Source organism: Chaetomium globosum, genomic scaffold, assembly GCF_000143365.1.
Source record: "Chaetomium globosum CBS 148.51 scaffold_1 genomic scaffold, whole genome shotgun sequence".
Taxonomy (NCBI): domain Eukaryota; kingdom Fungi; phylum Ascomycota; class Sordariomycetes; order Sordariales; family Chaetomiaceae; genus Chaetomium; species Chaetomium globosum.
The window spans coordinates 2,662,994-2,683,672 of record NT_165976.1 but is presented as its reverse complement, the minus strand read 5'-3'; the positions used below and the strand labels follow the sequence as shown (position 1 = coordinate 2,683,672).

Here is a 20,679-nt window from a genome sequence, read left to right as displayed (position 1 = left end):
TCGGCACCAAACCTACAACCGTCGTCAAATTCGGCATGATCTCCTAATACACAAGAAGGTAAGCCCCTTTCCTTCTTCTTCAAACCTCCACAAACCCCCCCCTGTTTCAAACGAACCCCCCACTAACCAAACTCCCACACCCACCCAACAGGGCGACGCCAACGCCTCAATCCCTTCCATCGAACCGCTCATCATGCGGCCCATGTTCGCGCCCTCCATCCCGCAGACCAGCGTGGCGTTTGTGTCGCAGGCGGGCATCGACAGCGGCGTCGTCGGCACCTACGGCCTCAAGAAACGCATCGTCCCCGTCCGCAACTGCCGCAACGTCGGCAAGAAGGACCTCAAGTTCAACGACGCCACCCCGCGCATGTCGGTCGATCCCGAGAGTTATGTCGTCCAGGCGGATGGCGTGGTCATGGACTCGGAGCCGATGGCTGAGTTGCCGTTGGCGCAGACGGCTTATTTTTACTGATATTTTTGGGGGAGGGGATTTCTTTTTGGGAGGTGGGTTGGTTTGAGTGGGTGGTGTGGGTGGTGATGGTGCAGTGGTGGAAATGGTGTTGGAGGTATGTTGTTGTGGAAGGGGTATGTGTGGACGTCTCTATTTGTAATGTTTGATTTCACGCTCTCTCAGGTGGAGGTGTGCTGGAGTATAGCGTTTTCGTAGTAATATATACTTGTTTTGATGCGGTGCCTCGTTTTTTTCTTCATAGCAGTGAGATAGCGGCAGCCAGGTGTGCCTAGGGAGGACGTTCAGCGGTCCGCAGAGAACCTCGGCGAGGCAGTGGTGATTCCAAAAGAGGGCAGTTGTGGAGGAATGTGCTAGGGTACGCATGTTTCCCGGTTGTTGTGCGAGTGCCAAACCTTAAATGGGTACTTGTGTCACGGTTGCTGAGGGAGAGGTATGGATGCCCGGGTAGAGGTATCTTTCCCATCGAATCTCGAAGTGGAATGGGTCTGGAGGATGGTCCTGGTTCTCGGAAGAAGATGGGCTTGTAGGGTTAAGCTTGGGACATTGGGGTAAACCTTCGGGGATGAGCCCATGGACCTTTAATGGATGTGCTCCTGGCTTCTGCAAAGGTGCTTGAATTAGGGCCCCAGATCCCCCTAGAACCTGGAAGGTTGCAGGCGGCTTTCCCGCACGATCCTTGTGCCGCTGGGCCTCCCTGAGATAACCAGCTAGAGACACAGGGACGGCGCGGCATCAGCCCTGATCCGCCCGAAGCTCGCTGTCTCGGCGTGCGGTGAGATGCGGGGGAACCGGCATCCAGGCAAGTCTCCCAAACCTGGGCACTCGATTGCATTTCACATGTCCAAGACCAGAATCAAGACCAAAGGAACAAAAAAAAATGTTATGTAAAATTCATTGACGCCTGTACAGCCTACATCGATGCGACCCATAACGAAAACGCAAAACCGGAGACCACCATGTACATATACCACCGCAGATGGTTTATAGGCCAGAGGTGAGAAGCGCCCCTCCCCCCTTCGTCCCGTTTCCTCCCTCCAATGATCCGATTTCATGAAGGCCTGGAGACTGGTGCCTCTTGCTCAATGATCCATACACTAACCGTTACACCCAACGGGCCCGGAATAGCACGTCTGCGAATGCTGTCGACTTCGCATCCGAAGCCAAACGAGACTCCTCATCCCACGCGCGGAGCGCCCCTCGCCGTCCCTTATCAAGAGAGGCATCATCCAAGGAAAGATGAAAACGCGTATTGGCCCCCGAGGTATCGTTAAAGAGAGAAACCCGAACCGAGATGACAGAAAAGAGAGCTAGGACGAGGAAGTGAGCCTAACCGCTCTTGGCCTTCTTACGGCCAGACTTCTTAGGCTCCTCGACGACCTGCTCCGCTGCCTTGGAAGCCCGCTTCCGCTTCTTGACCTCGGGGCTGGCTGGGGTGGCGGCCACCGGCTTGGGGGGTTCGATCTCAGCAGCCACCGGGGTGGCAGCCGCTGTGCTCTTCCGCTTGCGAGCTGGCGCCTTCTTCGGGGTCTTGGCCACGGGCGCGGCGGGCTCCTCCTCAGACGGCTCCGACGGCTCAGGCTCCGGGACGGCGTCCCTCTGCAGCTGCTCGGTGACAGCCTCCTGCTCGTTGGCCGGTACCTCCTCGGCTTGAGCGATGGGTGGCATACCGATGCTGAACTGGTCGGCGTAGATGCGAGCGTCGTCATCACTCATCTCCTTAGCGTTCGGGTTTCCGTTCTTGTAAGAGTGGACCCGCGCGTTGTAGAGACGGAGGTTGTACTGGTAAGCCTGGTTCCAGCCGAGCTTCTCGGCTGGGGTCATGACGGACCACCGGCGCTGGCCCTCGTCCTGAACGGCCCCCTTGGGAACCTGGTCGCCCAGATCATTGGCGATGATGGGGCGGGCGGTTTGCATGTACAGGAAATAGGGGGTCAAAGGGCGCTTGGGCGCGTTGGGGTCATGCGTACGCTTCTTACGCTCCTTCTTCTCTTCGACCGGAGGTTGCGGAGGCGCAAAAGTGACCGGAATCATGTTGTTTAGGGACCCGGCGATGCGGTCCAACTCTGCGCCATTCTCAAGGTTGGTCCCCTCGCCAATGAGGAGGTTAGTCTGGCGAAGATAATCCTGGGAGAAACTCCTAATCAGATCCTGGATTGTCTGGAGCCTTTGGTAGACCTGTGAGTGAGTTAGCGGGTATGCTCAAAGCGGGTATTTTGTAAACAAGGTGAAGCGCAAAGACAATCGTAGAGGTATTGCGACCACCAAGGGAAAACGCATTCTTGGGGATACTGCGTGGCGATGTAAAAAGTTGAGGGGGGGATAAAATGGGATGGGGGTGGGAAACGGGCACACGCGAGATAATCGCGTTGTTTGTTTTGTGTTTTGCCTTTGGTGTTGGCTGAGAAGCCAAACTTTGGGGCTTACGCCAGGCACACAATGGCCGATGGTGACGTCTTGAGGCTGCGGGGCGCTCTTGAAGTGGCTCCGGGGGGACGTGCAGGCATGGTGTTGTTGCTGTTGAACGGGGTGCGGGGATGCGCAAAAAGCAAATAGCTTACCGAATCTCTGACGCGGATGAACTGGTCAACATCGATGACCGGGGGAGCCTTGAAGTTGTGCGCTGCGGGGGCGACGGCGACGGGGACGCTGGGCGCCGCAATGACCGGAACCACTGGCTCAGCGATGGGCTTGTTCTTGGGTGGGCGCGGCATGGTTGATGCGATATCTTCAGTGGATGTTTTGGCGGGTTTGCGATTGATGGTGGAGCAGGCAGCGCTTTCAGTGCGTTGTGTACTGCGAGGTTGAGCAAGCGCTGTGGGATGCAGTAAAATGAACAGAGAGTTTGGGAGGAAAAATTCACGTCGAATTTTGGGGGGTGCGGCGGGGTTGCCGAAAATATACGTGGGTCGCTGAGGAGGGGTCCAGCGCTGATTTCAGCGAAACGGCCTGCTGAAGATTGGCAGTCAAAAATTGCGAACTGGGCGTGCCGCCCAATTTGGGCCCAAAAGACTCCATTGAGCTGGAGCGTCAGCGACCAAGACCTGTCCACCCTGCGCAACCTTGGCCTCCAATTTCATCAACAGGCACCACTGAAGCTTCAATCAGGTCTTTTACAGGCGGTGCCCTGGACTGAGAGTTTCACGGTCGCACCGTACCTATTAAAGGTCTCTACCCTCCACCATAGCGGCAGTATTTCCCCGGAGCAATCAAGAAAGCCCCAGAGTTTGACTGCAATGCAGAGCTTTGAGTGCCTCGTACACAATAATAGTACATATGTACATACATACAAATATGTTAGGCTGGTGCAACGAGTTCATCGGCCGAGTGCTGCCAGCGAACGACCTCACCTCCACCCCGCTTTCCCATTGCATCTCCGACCTCCACCCAAGCTCTCACTGCACAACACATCGCGTCACTGATTTTAGCGCAGACCTGTCATCCGTTATCAGGCCAGCGAGAAAAAACACGATAGACTTCGGCAAACCCACAGGAGACGATGCTTAATCTACAATAATTTCGATGTCCAGATTCTTGCACATTTAAATGCGTTGTTTTCGCGTTGAATCCATCACCATAGCTCTCTGGGAGATGTCATAAAACCACTCCCGAGTTTCAAAGCTACACCGGGTCATTCTCATCTCGAAGCGCTGCTGGGACGGTGTTTGCGCTGTCCTCAAGTGCTCGAAGCGGGATCAGCCCATGGTCACACAGGGACCCGAAATCGTCCAATGGGCATCAGATCAGCGAACACACGACTCGCCAGAATGGCCGCAGCAGTGGGTTTGCTCCAAGCCGACAGGGGTGACAGGCAGCCCTAATTTGGTTTGGCTGATTTGGAGAGCCCTCCCCCTTAACACTCCCCGCCCAGCCTGGGCGTTTGTCTCCTGTCTGCCTGGGCAAGTTCCCCGACACCAGCGCGTGCTGAGCGCCTGTTATCAGCGCTTGGAGGTTGTGGCTCCCCAACCTCCCGCCGGTTCTCCCGCAACCTGGGACGGAGCTGCTGGAGCCCTTAGTCCCCAGCGTGGTCCGGCGTTTTAATGCTTAGCCGCTCCCGTCTGCCTCCTCCACGGTGCTAAGCCTTTGGGGTACACTTGGTTTCTTCCGAGAATGAGAACAGCGGCGCGTGTGACAATTGAGCTCAGGCCCCAACGAGCCTTTCTACCGCTTTCGTATCGGCCACTGCATCACAGATTCCCAGCTCTCCGACTCAGTCTATAACTGTGTACTTATAGCCCTGGGGCTTTCTCAAGAAGACGCCCACCGTGTACTGGTTTGCTCGATAAGAAATAAGAAACGGCATGTAAGTCGGTTGGGGGTCTGAAGTCGGGTTCTTCCATAAGCCGGGTACTTCGTGGTGTATTTTGCGAAGGTGCCAACAACTTATTGGAAGAGTTGGGGCCAAACAAGATACTAATGCGAAGTACCTCTGTTGTCTCTGTCTAGAGCGAGGGGAAAAGGCAGGCTCGAAAGAATGGCTTAACTACTCCTCAGCATCCCTCTTACTCTAGTTTCTCTGCTTATTCCCGTGATATGGCGCTTGGTAAACTGGGAGGAACAGAACCTAGTTTCGTCCTTTTGAAGTGTGATTTTGGGAGTGGCTTTCCCTTCTTGACTCTGATGATAGATGCCCGTGCATCGGGACTGCCTGTATGTACGTCGGTACCTCCAGACTTACATCGTAGGTACCATGCAGAGATCGGTTTGCTCGACAGCCGACGCGTCAGCACGCAACCGGGTCCCTGGGGAGCTGAACTCCTAGCAGGGTTAGGCCCTTCTGATTATCTGCAAGGCCGAGGCTGCGCGACTCAAGGAAGAGGGGGATCAGCCAGCGGCGATACCTTGTGAAAATGGCACCTGAACACACAAGATTCACGGGGCTCATCACTCCTCTCAGCTTCCCGCAACCCCGCCATCTCAACTTGGCTATGACTGTGCCATTTCAAGTCGTCAAAGTAGGAGGGTAGGTTGCGGCCTCTCAAACAATACGTCCCGGACGTAGGAGACACCAGAAATTTAGACGAGCATAAAATAAAGGTGGTTTGGCCGCCGTCGACAGCTGCAGTCACATCTCGCGCTGTCACATTTCGAGGTTCTTGTGTGTGTTTTGATGCCCACAAAACGCGTCCGCCATTCTTGGCTTCAGTTTCGGTCGAGGTGGGGCCGGCACCTTGCAAAAGCCGAGCTCTTGCAGGGGTACTGCTAGCGCCCCGCTCTGGATCACTGCTTTAAACAGGGGCCATCCATAGGAACCCCGCTCCACCAAAAACGACCCCTCCGAGTACCCCGCGACAGAGACGACCAAGCAAGCTGAATGGCTGGCTTGGCAGGTTTCCGATTGCTGAAACCTGACTTTCAGGTTGGTCAAGGCGGGATGAGGGGACGAGGTCGGGCGGCGCATGAAAAAGAAGCCCAAACTGAGAAGGAATCGACTTTTCGCGGGGTTTCATAGAGTCTAGGAGAGATTGAGGTCTAATTCATTGGTATTTCATCTTCGCCATCCCCCACCGTAAAACCAAGTGCATTGATTCCTCCCCCGACTTCTTCCATCTCGAACCCACCCTCGCAAGGTCCCAAACATCACCAACCGCGGGGCTTGACAAGGTTCATCTCCCATCCATTCTCTCGATTGCCCCGCACTCGTGTTAATTCTCGTGCTAGCTATTTGCCAGCTGTTGACCGCCGCGATTATATCCGTTTTCCTCTCTTCACCACCTACACAACTCGTCACGTCGCATCGATTGACTGGAAGCATCGATACCCTAGCTAGTTGAGAAATCGTCATCATGGCGACCTTCAAACCCTACCCGTTCCTACTCGGGTTCATCGTTCTCTTTTGCTTCGTGCAACCCACACTGGCCTTTGGCGCCGGTAACATTGCTGGCATCTCCAAGGTCGAGGGCCAGAACTGTGAGTTGCCCTAGCCATTTTCTTCAATGCCATCGTTACCCATTACCTAGCTGACTCTTTTGTTTGCCAGGGCGTCACGGCGATATCGAGGATGCCCTTCTCAGGATTGCCATGGCCCGTGTGGCCGGCGGCAAGAAGTTCGACAAGTTGATGGTCTCTCGTGTCTACTTTGGTAACTGGCTGCGCGACTACTCGCAGGCTATCGACGTTGGCACGGTCAAGGCAGTCTCCGCCGAGGCCATCCGCCTCCTCCTGTGCATTCTCGGCTTCGTCACTTTCGGTTACGGGAGTGGTGAGTTTGAGGTCACCGCCGAACGTCTGGGCTGCTACCGCCCCGAGGACCACATCGACAACCCCAAGAACTATGCCGACAATGTGGATGCGACCGATTATGATCCCCGGCTGCGCGGGCTCGTCGATGAGTCGGTAGAGCTAGCCATCGACGAGGAAACCGGCATGAAGAACTATATCGCGAACGAGAACGCGGGCATCATGACTTCGGCCCAGCATGTCCGCCGCCTGTTTAGCAAATGCATCCGGCTGGGCCGCTCCTACGGCCAGTCCAATAACAAGAAGGAACTCTACGAAGCCTTGCGCCTTCTCGGCACCGGCCTCCACTGCCTCGAGGGTGTGTACTTGGCGGCAGCCCTCCTTCCGTGCGGCCTTCTGGGTGCTGACATACTGCAGACTACTTTGCCCACAGCAACTACACCGAGCTTGCCCTGATCGAGCTGGGCGAGAAAGAAGTCTTCCCCCACGTTGGCCGCAACACGAAGCTGAGGATCCCCGGTGCTCGCCACTCGGTCTATCCCATAGTTACTGGCACCTTTGGCGGTGTTGATTTCCTGCACTCGGTGACCGGCGAATGTAATCACTCTCACGAACCTCCTGTCAGCTACACAAGTTAACAAACCACAGTGTCCGACAAGATGATCCAAAGCGAGATCGAGGACCTCGAGGGAACCTTGCAGCAGAGCAGCAAAAGCGACACCAGCCTTCTTCGTGATCTGCTCGACAAGATCCCCGATGGCCTGCTCGGTGGCAGCGACAAGTCCAAGATAGACGACATTCAGCAGAACGCCCAAGCCGCCCAGATGGAGAACGTGAGCGTCTCGCCGCGGGAGCCTGAGGAGTTCACCAGGTATATCCAGACCATCTTTAAGCAGATCATGCCCGCCATCGAGTTCCACGACGAGCTCCTCAAGAACATTTCCGAGGCCATCTCCAAGGTGCCCGTCCTGCCCAAAATTATTGAGCAGCTAGAAGAGCAGATGTCCGTCTTTGTCTTCCAGATCATTGCGCCGTTCATTATCCCGGTTATTGAGCAGATAAAGAACGAGCTCGCGACTGGCGCCACCGAGATCATCCAGAGCAGCCAGAACGAGCAGCACATCGTCTTTGATGACGACGACTCCACCGACCCCACCCACTCGATGTTGGCCAAGGACCACTTCACAAACGTAAGATGAGGGAGGCACGATCGTTGATGGAGGCGGCCACGCTAACCAATACCTCCCCTTCCCACAGATCCTCAACGAAATTGGCGGGCGCACCGCGTCCAAGGTTGTCTCATGGAGCGTACCGCAGATCATGGATGCGTGGGATGACGAGAGCGTTGATGTGGACCAGCTGCTCAACAAGATCATTTACGGAGTGCTGCATCACCCGGCGCAGCGCGACATGGGACCTGAGGGGGCCGAGGAGGGCCGCAACCTCATCTTCGACATGGTGCGCGAGTGGTGGGAAGACATGGGCGACGCACAGCGCGAGGAGTACCGCGGCAAGCTGAGCCGCGAAGGCGTCGAGCGCGGGGAGAACCACCGCGAGGGCCAGACCGACTGCGGCCACGGCTGCGGCGGCAAGCTGAAGATGCACAAGAACTTCAGGAACGAGGCAGAGCAAACCATGGAGGACCGCATCGCCGGCGCCGCCGCCGATGCCATCATGGGGGGCGTCAAGCAAGGGTTTTCCAACGCAGTCGAGAACGCTGCAGCTGGCGGTGGCGGCGGGTTCGGCCGCGAGGAGTCCGGCGGATTGGGCGGCTTCCTCAGCAACGTGGCCGGCGGCATCCTCGGCGGGTTCAAGCGGGACGAGACCGAGGCGTACCAGTCCGGCGGCCGCACCGAGGACGGCGGCTACTCGCAGACGACCACCGAGTACGGCCGCTCCGGCGACCGCTACGGCCAGGCCCAGTACACCGAGACCCAGTACGGCGACGGCGGCAGCCGCAGCGAGTACCAGCGCTACGAGCAGCGCGAGGACAGCGGCGGCCGCGATGAGAGCTACGGTTACAGCGAGCGCACCGAGACCCGCTACGGCGGCTCTAGCGGCGGCTACGGCGGTGGCTACGGTGGTGGCGGCGCTGCCGATGACTATGTTCGCAGCTCTGAACAGAGCAGCTACGGCGGTGGCGGCGGTTATGGGCGCCGCGAGGAAGAGAACAGTGGGTATGGCGGTGGTGGCGGCTATGGCCGTCGCGAGGAGGAGAGCGGCGGTTATGGTGGCGGTTATGGTGGTGGCGGTGGCTATGGCCGTCGCGAGGAGGAGAGCGGCGGTTATGGCGGTGATGGTGGTTACGGGCGCCGTGAGGAGGAGAGCAGCGGCTATGGGGGTTATGGCCGCCGCCAAGAAGAGGAGAGCAGTGGGTATGGTCGTCGCCAAGAGGAGGAGGGCGGCAGCTATGGTGGCTACGGCCGTCGGCGGAACGATGATGAGGAGGAGGAAGAGAGCGGTGGACGCCGCGGGTGGGGTTACTAGACTCCCTCCCCCCTGTGCTGGTAGTGATGGCTTTGTGCGCGGCTGACAAGGGTGGAGACGGGAAGCCGTCAAAAGTTACGCGCTCCATTGATTTGTGGTGTTTTGTTTCCCCTCTTGTTGTTTAGGGGTATGAACTTGCTCAGAGATGCAAGCGGTTCGATAGTCGTTCTCTCTATCAACACTCAACGCCGATGCCTTTCTGGGACTACCATTACAACGAGGGGTTACACTCCAAAGGATTGACCAGTCGTTCAGGTACCAAGTGAGCAGTTATTGGCTTTCTTGTGCCGTGGCCGCGGTGACCGCCCATTTGGGCCGGCGGCAACTGGGTCCCAGATATATTAATCTGGGGCAGGGTGCATAACTGCCTTGATTTATAGCGCTCTCCCCTCTCCACATCTGGCCACCCTTCGGTAGATCTCCCCAAAATGCGGGGGCCAAACAGGGATACCAGGCATGATCCAACCGCTTTGGTTCTCATTTTCTCTTCTGGTTCCGTCAAGCCTGGTCTTTCAAGGAAGGTTGCTGGACGGAGTGGACTTTGTTTTGTGGGATGGAGAGGGAGGTGAAGTGCAAAAAGGGGAGATCTGAGTAGGGCCAAGACGGTTAACGACCCGGTGGTAACTCGCCTTCCCTATGTCCTGCACAACACACCGGCATCCATGCTCGAGAAGCGGGATGTCTCCATATACCCGCGGCTTGTCGGGATCACTCTCCTTCGGAGTGACGCGGATGGGTCTACTTCATTTGGCTATTCCGGAGCGCACTCTGGATGGGAACCTCCGCTCACTAAACATGGTCCCTGGTTCGGACACAGACTGCCTGCCGATCTGCTGGGCGGTCGAGGCTAGTTAAGTGGGGAGAGTGGGATGGGGGATATATATATATCTTGGGAACTCTACCCACGATGTGCTTGACCGCGGAACTGGCGTAGTTGACACTCTCATACCGTGATCCACAGTTCTATATCAAGGTACTACCCAGATACACACAAGCCATGCATCTCTCCGCGACCACCCTCCTCGCCGTCCTCCCGGCCATGGCCCTGGCTCAGGCCTCAGGCAGCGGTCAGACCACCCGCTACTGGGACTGCTGCAAGCCGAGCTGCGCCTGGCCGGGCAAGGGTTCCTCGACGCCGGTGGGGACGTGCGACAAGTCGGACAACCCGCTCAACGACGGCGGCGCGACCAAGTCGGGCTGCGACAGCGGCGGCGGCGCCTACATGTGCTCCAGCAACAGCCCGTGGGCCGTCAACGACGACCTCGCGTACGGCTGGGCCGCCGTCAACATCGCCGGCAGCTCCGAGTCGCAGTGGTGCTGCGCCTGCTACGAGCTGACCTTCACCAGCGGGCCCGTCTCGGGCAAGAAGATGATTGTGCAGGCGACCAACACGGGAGGCGACCTGGGGAACAACCACTTTGATATTGCCGTGCGTTGCGCTCTCCTCATCTTATCCTTACATACATATCATACCCGGTCACTAACACAACACACCACAGATGCCCGGCGGTGGCGTCGGTCTTTTCAATGGTAAGCCATTTCACTTCCTCTCCTCTTTCTCCCCCCGCACAGATCATCTCACTAACACCCGCCAACAGCCTGCACGGATCAGTACGGCGCGCCGCCAAACGGCTGGGGTGACCGGTACGGAGGCGTGCACTCGCGGTCCGACTGCGATAGCTTCCCGGCCAAGCTCAAGGACGGCTGCTACTGGCGCTTCGACTGGTACGTTATTTCTTTCCTCCCCGGCGTTGGCGCCCCTCCTTCTATCCATCCATCCCTGGTAAAGAGGACGAAAAGGGAAAGAGAGAGAGGAGAGGATATGAGGCCGGTTTGGTGTGGTTTGGTTTGGTTTGGTTTTGGCTGACAGGTTTGCTCCTCTCCAGGTTCAAGGGTGCCGACAACCCGGCGGTCACCTTCAAGCAGGTGTCCTGCCCGTCCGAGATCTCGTCCAAGAGCGGCTGCTCCAAGTAAGCTGGCTCTTGAAATGTTGGGTGCTTTTATCGTTGTCTGGGTTTCCGGCTAGGGGAGCTCGGGGGTTTAGCACGAGTGGCTGCGCGAAGTGTATACAATCTGGGGACACAGGTGAGGGTATATATACTGCTGTTGTTCCATATCGCAAATCACATGCGGCCGCGATTGCCGTCAGACATTATGTCGCTTCATCACCCGGTTTTTATTTCGTGTGTCGTCGTCTTCGTAACGCGTTCGTATATCGGCAGGGTGTGAATTTAAGGTGTGAAGGCTATGGATAGTTTCAGAGAAGTGTGCCGTCGAACTCGTCCCTTCACGTCCCATCCTGGTCTGTTTGCCTTGTGCTAATAGATTGCCTGAAACGCCGTATTGGTATCAGTCGCTCCATGAAATAATCAACCGCACCCTAAAAGTTCAAATTCCACAAGGGAATCAATCAGACACTCATAACCCCATGCGCCAACCAGGCCCGTTAATTTGCAAAATCCCAACCCAGCTTGTGTATCAAAAGACCTTAAGGACCGGTTGCTCCGTTGACATTGCTCGCATGCGCTAACAGAAACTTACAACACGTCAGCGTCATCTTGCAGGCTTTGGTCCAACCGTCATCCTGGGCCACACCACCCAGTCGGATGCTCACATCCCCTATTTTGTCACCGTCAATGTGATAAGGAAGGCTGAGGGGGTTACCCTCGGCGGCCGTCTGAGCATACACATGGGCGCCGAGCTGGCGAACCAGTTCCAGGAATGCCGTCATGGCGTTGTCGAATTTGCGGTGCATAAAGGTTAAGCCTAGGGGCATGTCACCCGACGAATAGAGATCGAGGACGTGGCGTTTGGGAGGAGGAGGGGGGGCGCTGCGGGCCGATGTGCTGCCTGACCGGCTGGACGACGGGGAGGGCTGGTCGTAGCGTATGATGCGGGATGTTGAGCCCATGGGCTGGAGCTCGTAACCCTCGAAGCGGAAACCCAGCTTTTCGGCGACGGTAAACAGCAGAAGCAGAGCGTGGCCCCAGGCAGCGTTAATCTCTGGCCAATCGACGGGGTTGGCGGAGAGGCGGCCCAGGCGAAGGCCGTTAATGGTGGCAAAGGTTCCGTCATGGCTGATCCAGAATGTGTCATTATATACGTTGCTGCGCTGAAGTTTTTCAAGCTGGCGTGAGTCGTGGTCGAATTTGCTGTTGATGCTGTCGCGCTCGTTTTGGAAATCGGCGAGCCGGCTTGCAAAGGCATTACGGTCGCGCCAAAATGCCTCTTCTTGGGCGTCTAGTTGCTGGCTGTCTGCTTCTAGAGCACGGAGTTCGGCATCGAGTGTTTCCTTTTCCCGTTCCAGCTGGCGAACCTCTTCACGTGCCGCGGCTTCTGCCTGTTGTGCTTTCCGAAGAGCTTCCTCCCGAGCCCGTAGCTCCCCATCTGTCGGTGTGCTGGCTTGTATCTCCTTCAGGAACCCAATGTATGCATCCCGTTCCCGTGTCGTGATTTCCAGCTTCTTTTGCAACTCCTCCAGCAGTCCGTCTGTGCAGTCAACGCAGACGGGGTGGTCGATGTCGGAGCGAGCAGAGAGTATTTCGAAAAGTTTGGTGATACGCTCTACCTCGTACGATTTGTTAGCGTCCTCTTCGTCTTCGGGACTGTTGGCGGCGCCTGCTGGTGTTGCCGAAGTATTCTGCAGCTGCTGATTCCTTTGTAGGGCCGAATTCGGCGGCGCTATTTGGGACTCGGTCAGGAAGATGAATGACATAGCGGAGTTATCACGACCGTGACCATCGCCCCGACTAGCCCCCCCATGACGCTTGAATATCGGCGGAGGCGCATTTCGAGCTGCTCGGTCGTATGTCGCCTTCCGGGTACGGTCTTGTGAGTGGAGAGTCCGGGGAGTGGTCGGTTTCTTTGGGCCCTGTTGCGAATGCGTCGCTAGGTGGAAAGGATAGAAGATGAGCTTTCAGGCTACGACAAGCATGGGAATGCGTTGCTTTGAAGATGCTTACCGACGAGTAAGTCATACGCTGCGGGATTCAGGTCCTCCAGCGAACCGTCAAGCCGGAGTGGAGTACGGCATTTTTGGCAATACATGGTTGGGAATGCCCATGCCGAAGCCAGCGGGTATTGATGATGGTCGGATGTGATGTGATCCCAATCTGAGAGTTCACGGGCGGTTTGGTGTTTCCTACTCGGGAGACTGGAGCCTGTCGAGTCAACGTCACCGGCGGAAGCTCCCTCTGGCCAAAAAAAGACGAACTCGAATGGGGAGCAAAAAATCAAAAAAAGAGACAGAAGCAAAAGAATTCAAGAAAAGCAAACGAGATAAAAAACTGGACAAAATAAATTACGTAGAAGAAATCAAGCAAAGTAAATAGTCAACTTTGGGCCTCTGAATGGCTCTCTTTCGTTCGTCTCGTCGAAGGGTTCGTCGGTAACCTAGACTTGGAGTTCGCCTTTTTTTGCCCATGGGTGGGGAAAGTTACTGTATGTACGGAATACGGATACACAATCCCGTCACTCCCATCCACTCGGGGTCCCCTGCAGCCACCCCTGTCGCTAATGGATGTGGATCAACCCTGCCCACAGTGCCTTGTTCCCGTGTGATCGTCATGTGGCACGTGCATGGCTCCTGACTGGTCCGGGTTTGTTGAACTCCTGCAACCAGGCAGCCTGAGAGGCGAAGCAACGCAATCCTCGGCCTGAGACTTACCAACTTCATCTACCAACGACGAGACATTGCACCAAAACTACTCCAGCGACGCAACCGCGCCCGTTTTGCGACACAAGATTCCAACAACATCGAGCCTTGCAGTAAAGATAGAGGCACCAACTGTGGCCCTCTTTGCCGAGATACCCTTGCGATCCGAGAACCAGCATCTCCTAGGCGCCCACAGGTTGTATCTCGAGAGCCTCTCTATCGCATTACCTGCGTTTCTTTGCCTCAAAGTTTGCGAGCGATCCTTTGACAACTTTGCGGCCATAATCTTTGGACGTCCGCGATTCCCGACTTAAAAAAATGGCCACCCCACTCGACACCGACGCTGGTACTGAGCTGTTCAAGCACTATGAGACCGAATACCAACTGGTCCAAGCGGACCTAGTGCAGAAGCTCGAACAAATTGTGGAGCTGTCGGGGGAGCCGAGGAAGGCGGCGCTGAGTGCCGCTGAGCGGGCGCTGGAAGAGACGGGCGAGTTGGTCGACCAGATGCAGATGGAGAAGCAGAACGTACCCTCGACACAGCGCGCCGCCATCAACCGGCGGTTGCGTGACTACAAAACAGACGTCGACGGTTACCGGCGGAAGCTGCGGACGCTGGCAGATGATAAGAGCGCGCTGTTCGGTTCTCGGTATACCGACAACCCGGGGTCCTCGTCAGGAGATGCCCATTTCGAACAGAGGCAGCAGTTGTTGTCGGGTACGTCTGTCAATTTTGGTTTTCTAAACCCACGAAGAAAGGCTAACTTATCATGCTACAGGCACGGATCGTTTGGACCGCAGCACGCAGCGGCTTAAGGCCAGCCAGGTACTGGCGAACGAGACTGAGGCGATCGGGGCCAACACGCTTGCGCAACTGCAACAACAGCGCGAGACGATTGACCACACCACCAGGGTCCTGTATGAGAGCGAAGGTTATGTTGATCGAAGCATCAAGAGCCTCAAAGGGATCGCTCGTAGGTATGACGTTCTTGCATTCCTAGACTCACTGTGAGGTCCCAACTAACAACTCCCAGGATGGCTACCAATCGGGTGATCACCATTGCCATCATCACGGTTCTAGTTCTTCTCATCATTGCGGTTATCTTCAGCAAGTTCAAGTGATTGTTTATAGCGGGCTAGTGTTTTATGCATGTCGAATTCAGGCGATTGGGTGATTCGGGCTAGAAGGAGTTTCTCGGTGTTCTTTGAATGAATGGAAGCGGCCTTGTTGCTATAGGGCTCGGCAACTGGAAACAGGAGGGGCCGAGCCAGAGTTTCGACAACGCAGGAGGTAGCACCACACTAATAATTTACAAGGCTCGACGAGTTCCTGATATACAACTAGCGAATTGTATGTTGTATAGGTATCTCGCACGTTGATGAACACCGCGGTTTCCTGCACGCATATTGTTCCAGCCCCGTCGTCACTGCCCCACCTGTGTCAATCACCGTGCGCAAAATTGTTCCAATCACACTGTAGCAACCATTAACAACTTTAAGGAACGCGACTCGACTTGAAGCTGCCATCCCAAGAACTTGAGCATCTCGATAAAAACCCCAGCGCAACCGGTCCCGCACATAAGCGGCCATGCGCGCATCATGGAACCCCCAACCAAGCGCCCGCGATTCGGTCCCGCGCCCTTCGAGTACGATCCCAACCATCCCAACTACGAAGACCCGGAAGCCGACGAGCTGAACGAGAGGCCCGAGGCAGTCAATGCGCGCCGCGACCCGGCCGCCCGCCTCGAGCGATCGCGCGCCTTTGCCGCCTTCAAGCTCAAATCCGCGTTCGAACGCATCTTTGAGAAATACGAGAGGGACTTCACTGGTGTTGGCGATGAGATTGACTTGAGGACGGGCGAGATTGTGGTTGATAATGGCCATGTTCATTCGTTGAAGGATGCGGAGTTGGGGGGGGCTGATGAAGACGAGGAAGAGGAGGAGAAGGAGGAGGGCGATGGGGCGTCGGAGGCTGGGTCGCTTAATGAGGAGGAGAGGATGGTGCGGGGCAGGGTTGAGGAAAGACTCAGTCGCGTCGGGGGGGGGGATGCTGCCTTCAGTGGCTCCTCAGGTCGGGGAACCCCCTTTTGTTGTGGGTGGGTGGTCTTCGCCCACGCCAATGTTGGGAGGGCCGCCACTCGGGTTTTCGGGAATGATGTACCCGAGTCAGATGTCGTTCGGGATGCCGATGCAGTATGGCACGCCGATTTCGATGCCGACCACAGATCCGACCTGGAGAACCCCCGAGTTGCCGTCGCCGTTTATGAGGAATGCGCTCACCTCAGGAGACGCTACCGGTTCGGCCAAGCAAAAGACAGCACGCCTATCGCTGAGCGCTGCTCGCGAACAGGATGCCGGGGACGAAGATGACGTCTTTTTGGATGTGTCGCGGAACGAGCAGGGCGTGGCGTTTGCGGTAAAACAAAAGGTGCTTTTGCCCCGTCCTCCGCCAGAAAAGCCTCCGGCCAAGAGGAGGGGCAGGCCACCGGGAACCGGGCGCAAAAACGTTGAAAAGGCCAAGGAACCAAGGGAACACCGAAAGCCTGCGAAATCGCCGGCTGGAAGGGAAAAGGTTGAAAAGGAACGCTTGTACAACAAACCCATCACCAAACTAACGCTTACACCAAATGGCGGCTTGGCCCTGGGCCCTGCAAGAGTTGCTGAAGTCGAGGGCCATGGGATCATTACCTCCCCAGCACCAAGGAACAAGAGCACAGAACCCCATACACCGGGCACGCCAGTTCCTAATGGGATAACAAACCAGGACACAAAAGGGAATTTAGTGAAACCGAGTCAACCGGTGTCTCCTTCACCAAGCCCGCCTGCACCCGCCCTGGATTTACACGGGGGGGACCCAGGTGCATACATCAATGGCTCCGACGGCGATGAGAAACTCGTCTTGAAACCACAGAATCAGACGCTACGGGTTGAGATCTCCGTAACGGAGTGTTTCGACGCCCGCTCGTTCCGAATACTCAGCCCGGAACCGAGCGAGGTAAGCTCACCAAAGCATCGTGAGGCTATCCCAGGTGAATCAATTCTCCAGGTAGCCTCAACAGATCCCGGGCCACGGAATACGAGCTCTCCTAAACGGGATAAAATAGCTCAAAAACCAGTAGGGGAAGCCTTCTCAAGAAACTTTGTCGATCCGGCGTATGCCTTTTCAGACGACGACGAGCCCGCGTTGCCGAGAGGAAAACCGCAACGCAAGCCCAGAAAGCCTAAACCCGCCAAAACCACCAACTCTGAGCATAGCGTATTCCGTGAAATTTCCCAGAACGTTGGTTCAGGGAAGACGACTCCTGCACAGAAGCTTGCTGCGGACGAGGCCATCCAGACAGTAGGCTCCACGGTTGTTGCACCATCTCAGTCGCCAGCTCGGATGCTCAGCTTAGACTGTCATAATAAGGGTAGCTTGTCAAATCTTTCAGAAGAGAAGAGCGTGCCGCGCCGCCCAGTTCCGATAACCGGGATCTCTGAGATCGTTGGCAACGACAAGTCTTCTCCATCCGAGGGAACATATAAACGGCGAATGACTAGGCGGAAGTCGATGCTTGGGGCTCACCTCCCTTTGGTCATAGACTCAGATTCAAGAAAGCCACCTGCGAGCCCGGAGCTGAACGCTGGTACCGAGACGATGGAGGTGGCCTCATCTCCCACGGATAGGCAGAGCCGTTTAGGTAAAGCTCAATCGCAGAAGACGCCAGCCAGGGCAGTTCATCAATCGGCCATTCATGGAAGAAGTTCCTTAAAACCACCGATGAGGCAGGAGATACCAGAGACTTCACCAAGCGCCCAGCCGGCGTAGCCCACTACAGCAGACAACCCAGCGCAAATACCAGAGGTACCCGACTCGGATCCGCCGTTCTCATCAGAGGAGCGGATCCAGGCCCTCTCGAGCAACCTCGAAAGACACCCGTCCCCAACTCTGACCGACCCGAGCTCAAAACCCCAGCCATCTCCAGCCCTACCCAAGCAACCTCAACCACAACAAGAAACCCCCCACACACCAGTGAAAGCCCCCAACCGCCGCCACTCCAAGTCCCGCCCCCCAACATCATCCACAACAACAACAAAAGGAGCAACGAAACCAACAACCACCACCAAAAAGAAACGCACCGGCGTCCTCTCCCTTCTCCCCACCACCACCAACAACAACGCCAACGCCAACGACGACGAAGACGAGCTCTCCATCCTCAGCCCCGCCAAGCCCAGCACCACCACACGCACCACCCCCGCCGGCCACCACGTGCGGCTCGGGCTCTGGGCGCCGGGACTTGCCGGAACGAAATCGGCGTCGGCGTCCAAGCTAAAGAAGGCCGTCCTGGCCGGCGGCGGTACCGCGCTGAATCAGACCACCCCGACCGCCGGGCGGGGACGGGGGCCGGGGCGGAGGAAGTCGGCGGCGCCGTGGACGCCCTCTTCGTCCGCTGCGCGGTTGTTGGAGTCGGAGTTTGTGCAGACGCCGGGGGGGACGATGCGGCGGTGTGGGGAGGGCGGGTTTAGGTGTGAGAGGGAGTTTTGTTTTAGTTGTTTATGAGTTTGAGGAGGGGAGGGGAGGGACCCTGGGCGCTCAACCTGGGCTGGGGAAAGTGGAAGATGAGTTCTGATATGGGGTTAACTGGGGGGGGTATTTATTTAGCAAGTAAATAGCATGCTTATAGGTAGCTGGTTCTGGGTTTGACGCTCGTGGCATTCAACAAGGTGGACGACCTACCTAGTCGAAAGGAGCAGCAGCATGCGAAGGACACGAATGATTAACTATGGCCCCCTTTTAGTGCCCCGCTGGCCCCTATCACTGCCCCATCATGAATGCAACAGGAAATGGAAAGAATGAAGACAAGCGATATATGCTGAGACCAGCAACCGCGGAACGCCGTTTTACCATTATGTGATGGTCCACAACTTGAACCCGTCCCGCTTTTGCAACGGAACAACAAACGATATGAATATCATATGGCCTGGCCCATTCAAGCCACCATCCACCACCAACCTGCATTCCTCTCGAACACATCCGTCATGATCCATACCGGGTCGTAACCAAGGTAGCCAAACGTCCCTCGCCCCATCTTTCCATCCATCTCCCAAACACCCACGCACAAACCGCCCGCCTACAACTCAACTCCATCACAGTAACGAGTAAACTCCCAAACTACAAACCCTCGAATAACTCCTTTCCCTCCCCTCAATGGAAGTACCAATGTCGCTGGTTACACCCGTGCGACAGCTCGTAGGGGTATACAGGGGGTGATCAAATGCTCGGCGTGGTAATTTTCTGCTTTTGAGACACCGGATAATCAAATCCCAGGGAAACGTCGTCTTCAGAACGGGATAATGGCTAGCATTCAGAACGAGGATTTTCAGGGCCGGGCCGCATAAACAGCCCGGGGTTTTGCGTTGATTTGAAGATCTGGAGCAACGTAGCGCAATATGCACAGTTGACGCAAACTTTCCTTCTCACGGGTTCAAGATTGTGTGCCACTGGCCAGGTACTGCTGCAGGGTCTCCGGGTCGCGGATGGGGGCAAAGTAGGGGTGGGCCATAGCCTCTTTTGCGGTGAGGCGTTCCTGTGTGTCACATGACTGGTTAGCTACCTTACGAAAACCGAATCGGGATGGCTCCATGAAAGCTAGGCCGAGACATACCGCGTGATCGTAGCGCAGCAGCTTGTCCAAAAAGTCAATGGCCTCGTTGCTGACAAAGCGCTGGTTCTCTGAGTTAACAAAGCTGTGCCAGGGCTTCTTCTGAAAGCGGCCAAGGATGTCGTCGTATTGGGCGTCGAGCTCGATCTCGTACTTGTCCAAGTAGTCGAACAGGTCGTCGGTGCCGAGCACCTTGGCGATCTTAACGAGCTGGTCGGCATTGCTGTTGCCGTGGAAAAAGGGCTCCTTGCGGAAGATCATGGATGCGAACATAGCGCCGAGACTCCACATATCTAGGCTGTAGTCGTACTCCTGAAAGTCGACGAGCAGTTCCGGGCCCTTAAAGTAGCGCGACGCGACGCGGACATTGTACTCGGTGCCCGGGTGGTAGAACTCGGCCAGACCCCAGTCGATGAGGCGCAACTGAGGGGGAGGGTTAGCAAAATGGGTTATGCGACATGTGAGCGCATGCGGGGAAGGAGGATCGGGGGGCCGTGCCTTCTTGTTCTCATGATCGATCATAACGTTATGAGGCTTCACGTCGCGGTGCATGATGCCCTTGCTGTGGCAATAGTCGAGGGCCTTGAGAAGCTCGTAGATGTAGTAGCGGACGTCAATGTCGATGAACTTGGGATACAGGGTGCGGAAGTCGGTGTTGTTGACGTATTCGAAGATGAGCGAGGGCGTCTTGCTCTGCGAATCCCGGACAACGTCGAGCAGGGCGACAATGTTGGGCCCGCCGGCCAGGTTCTGCAGGATCTTGATCTCGCGCTTTATCTTCTTCTTCTTGACAGGCTTGAGAACCTTGACGACGCATTTCTGGTAGTTAACGACATTGATACCCTCGAAGACCTCAGAGTATTTGCCGCGGCCTGCAATGGGGAGCGGTCAGCGGCACGCGTTCGGGTTGGACAGGAAGGGCAATGCAACGTACCAATCTTCCTGACAACCTCGTAGTTTTCCAATACTCCCCAGCCTGCGACAAGTCAGCGATGCGACACCTCGGCGAGTGGCGGGCGGCGGGTTGCAAGCGGCGCGACAGAGCCCGCAGCAATCACGAGGAACGAAAAGAGGAAGCCTAACCGATGTTAACGCTGTCGTAGTCCCAGTAACTACGCGGCATGTTTTGGTTGACATCGGCGTAGACTCGAGCCATGCTTGCGACGATGGCGCTTGGGTGCGCGCGACCTGTCCGGAACGAGTCGAGGTTGCAGGTTGGTGGTGTCGTGGGCAGAAGGGTCAGGCTG

General features: G+C 56.4%; 8 protein-coding genes across 8 annotated transcripts in view; 5 read left to right on the top strand and 3 right to left on the bottom strand.

Moving 5' to 3' along the window:
* Positions 1-472, top strand: part of CHGG_00872 (uncharacterized protein) — a gene marked incomplete at both ends in the record, with an annotated part of 3,092 nt that extends 2,620 nt beyond the window's left edge. Inside the window, one exon of the mRNA XM_001220092.1 lies at positions 56-472. Coding sequence (XP_001220093.1) covers positions 56-472 — 417 coding nt within the window. The remainder of the gene's footprint in view (positions 1-55) is intronic.
* A 1,326-nt stretch (positions 473-1,798) lies between these two features.
* CHGG_00871 (uncharacterized protein) lies at positions 1,799-3,183 on the bottom strand (the record flags this gene model as incomplete). Its single annotated transcript, XM_001220091.1, has 3 exons — positions 1,799-2,647; positions 2,897-2,986; positions 3,043-3,183. 3 exons carry the CDS (start codon positions 3,181-3,183, stop codon positions 1,799-1,801), a joined length of 1,080 nt encoding a protein of 359 aa, XP_001220092.1.
* A 1,053-nt stretch (positions 3,184-4,236) lies between these two features.
* CHGG_00870 (uncharacterized protein) lies at positions 4,237-5,428 on the top strand (the record flags this gene model as incomplete). The annotated part of the gene is made up of 4 exons (XM_001220090.1): positions 4,237-4,252; positions 4,705-4,772; positions 5,097-5,123; positions 5,417-5,428. The coding sequence occupies 4 exons, from the start codon at positions 4,237-4,239 to the stop codon at positions 5,426-5,428; spliced, it is 123 nt and encodes a 40-aa protein (XP_001220091.1).
* An 827-nt stretch (positions 5,429-6,255) lies between these two features.
* On the top strand, positions 6,256-9,136 carry CHGG_00869 (uncharacterized protein; the record flags this gene model as incomplete). Its single annotated transcript, XM_001220089.1, has 5 exons — positions 6,256-6,379; positions 6,450-7,035; positions 7,161-7,246; positions 7,298-7,839; positions 7,907-9,136. 5 exons carry the CDS (start codon positions 6,256-6,258, stop codon positions 9,134-9,136), a joined length of 2,568 nt encoding a protein of 855 aa, XP_001220090.1.
* A 997-nt stretch (positions 9,137-10,133) lies between these two features.
* Positions 10,134-11,110, top strand: CHGG_00868 (uncharacterized protein; the record flags this gene model as incomplete). The annotated part of the gene is made up of 4 exons (XM_001220088.1): positions 10,134-10,565; positions 10,636-10,666; positions 10,735-10,861; positions 11,023-11,110. The coding sequence occupies 4 exons, from the start codon at positions 10,134-10,136 to the stop codon at positions 11,108-11,110; spliced, it is 678 nt and encodes a 225-aa protein (XP_001220089.1).
* Positions 11,111-11,624: 514 nt separating this feature from the next.
* On the bottom strand, positions 11,625-13,183 carry CHGG_00867 (uncharacterized protein; the record flags this gene model as incomplete). The annotated part of the gene is made up of 3 exons (XM_001220087.1): positions 11,625-11,662; positions 11,714-13,024; positions 13,099-13,183. 3 exons carry the CDS (start codon positions 13,181-13,183, stop codon positions 11,625-11,627), a joined length of 1,434 nt encoding a protein of 477 aa, XP_001220088.1.
* A 925-nt stretch (positions 13,184-14,108) lies between these two features.
* Positions 14,109-14,912, top strand: CHGG_00866 (vesicle transport v-SNARE protein VTI1; the record flags this gene model as incomplete). Its single annotated transcript, XM_001220086.1, has 3 exons — positions 14,109-14,508; positions 14,570-14,768; positions 14,825-14,912. The coding sequence occupies 3 exons, from the start codon at positions 14,109-14,111 to the stop codon at positions 14,910-14,912; spliced, it is 687 nt and encodes a 228-aa protein (XP_001220087.1).
* A 4,343-nt stretch (positions 14,913-19,255) lies between these two features.
* CHGG_00865 (casein kinase II) lies at positions 19,256-20,588 on the bottom strand (the record flags this gene model as incomplete). The annotated part of the gene is made up of 4 exons (XM_001220085.1): positions 19,256-19,357; positions 19,436-20,304; positions 20,367-20,408; positions 20,516-20,588. 4 exons carry the CDS (start codon positions 20,586-20,588, stop codon positions 19,256-19,258), a joined length of 1,086 nt encoding a protein of 361 aa, XP_001220086.1.
* Between the last annotated feature and the right edge of the window lie 91 nt (positions 20,589-20,679).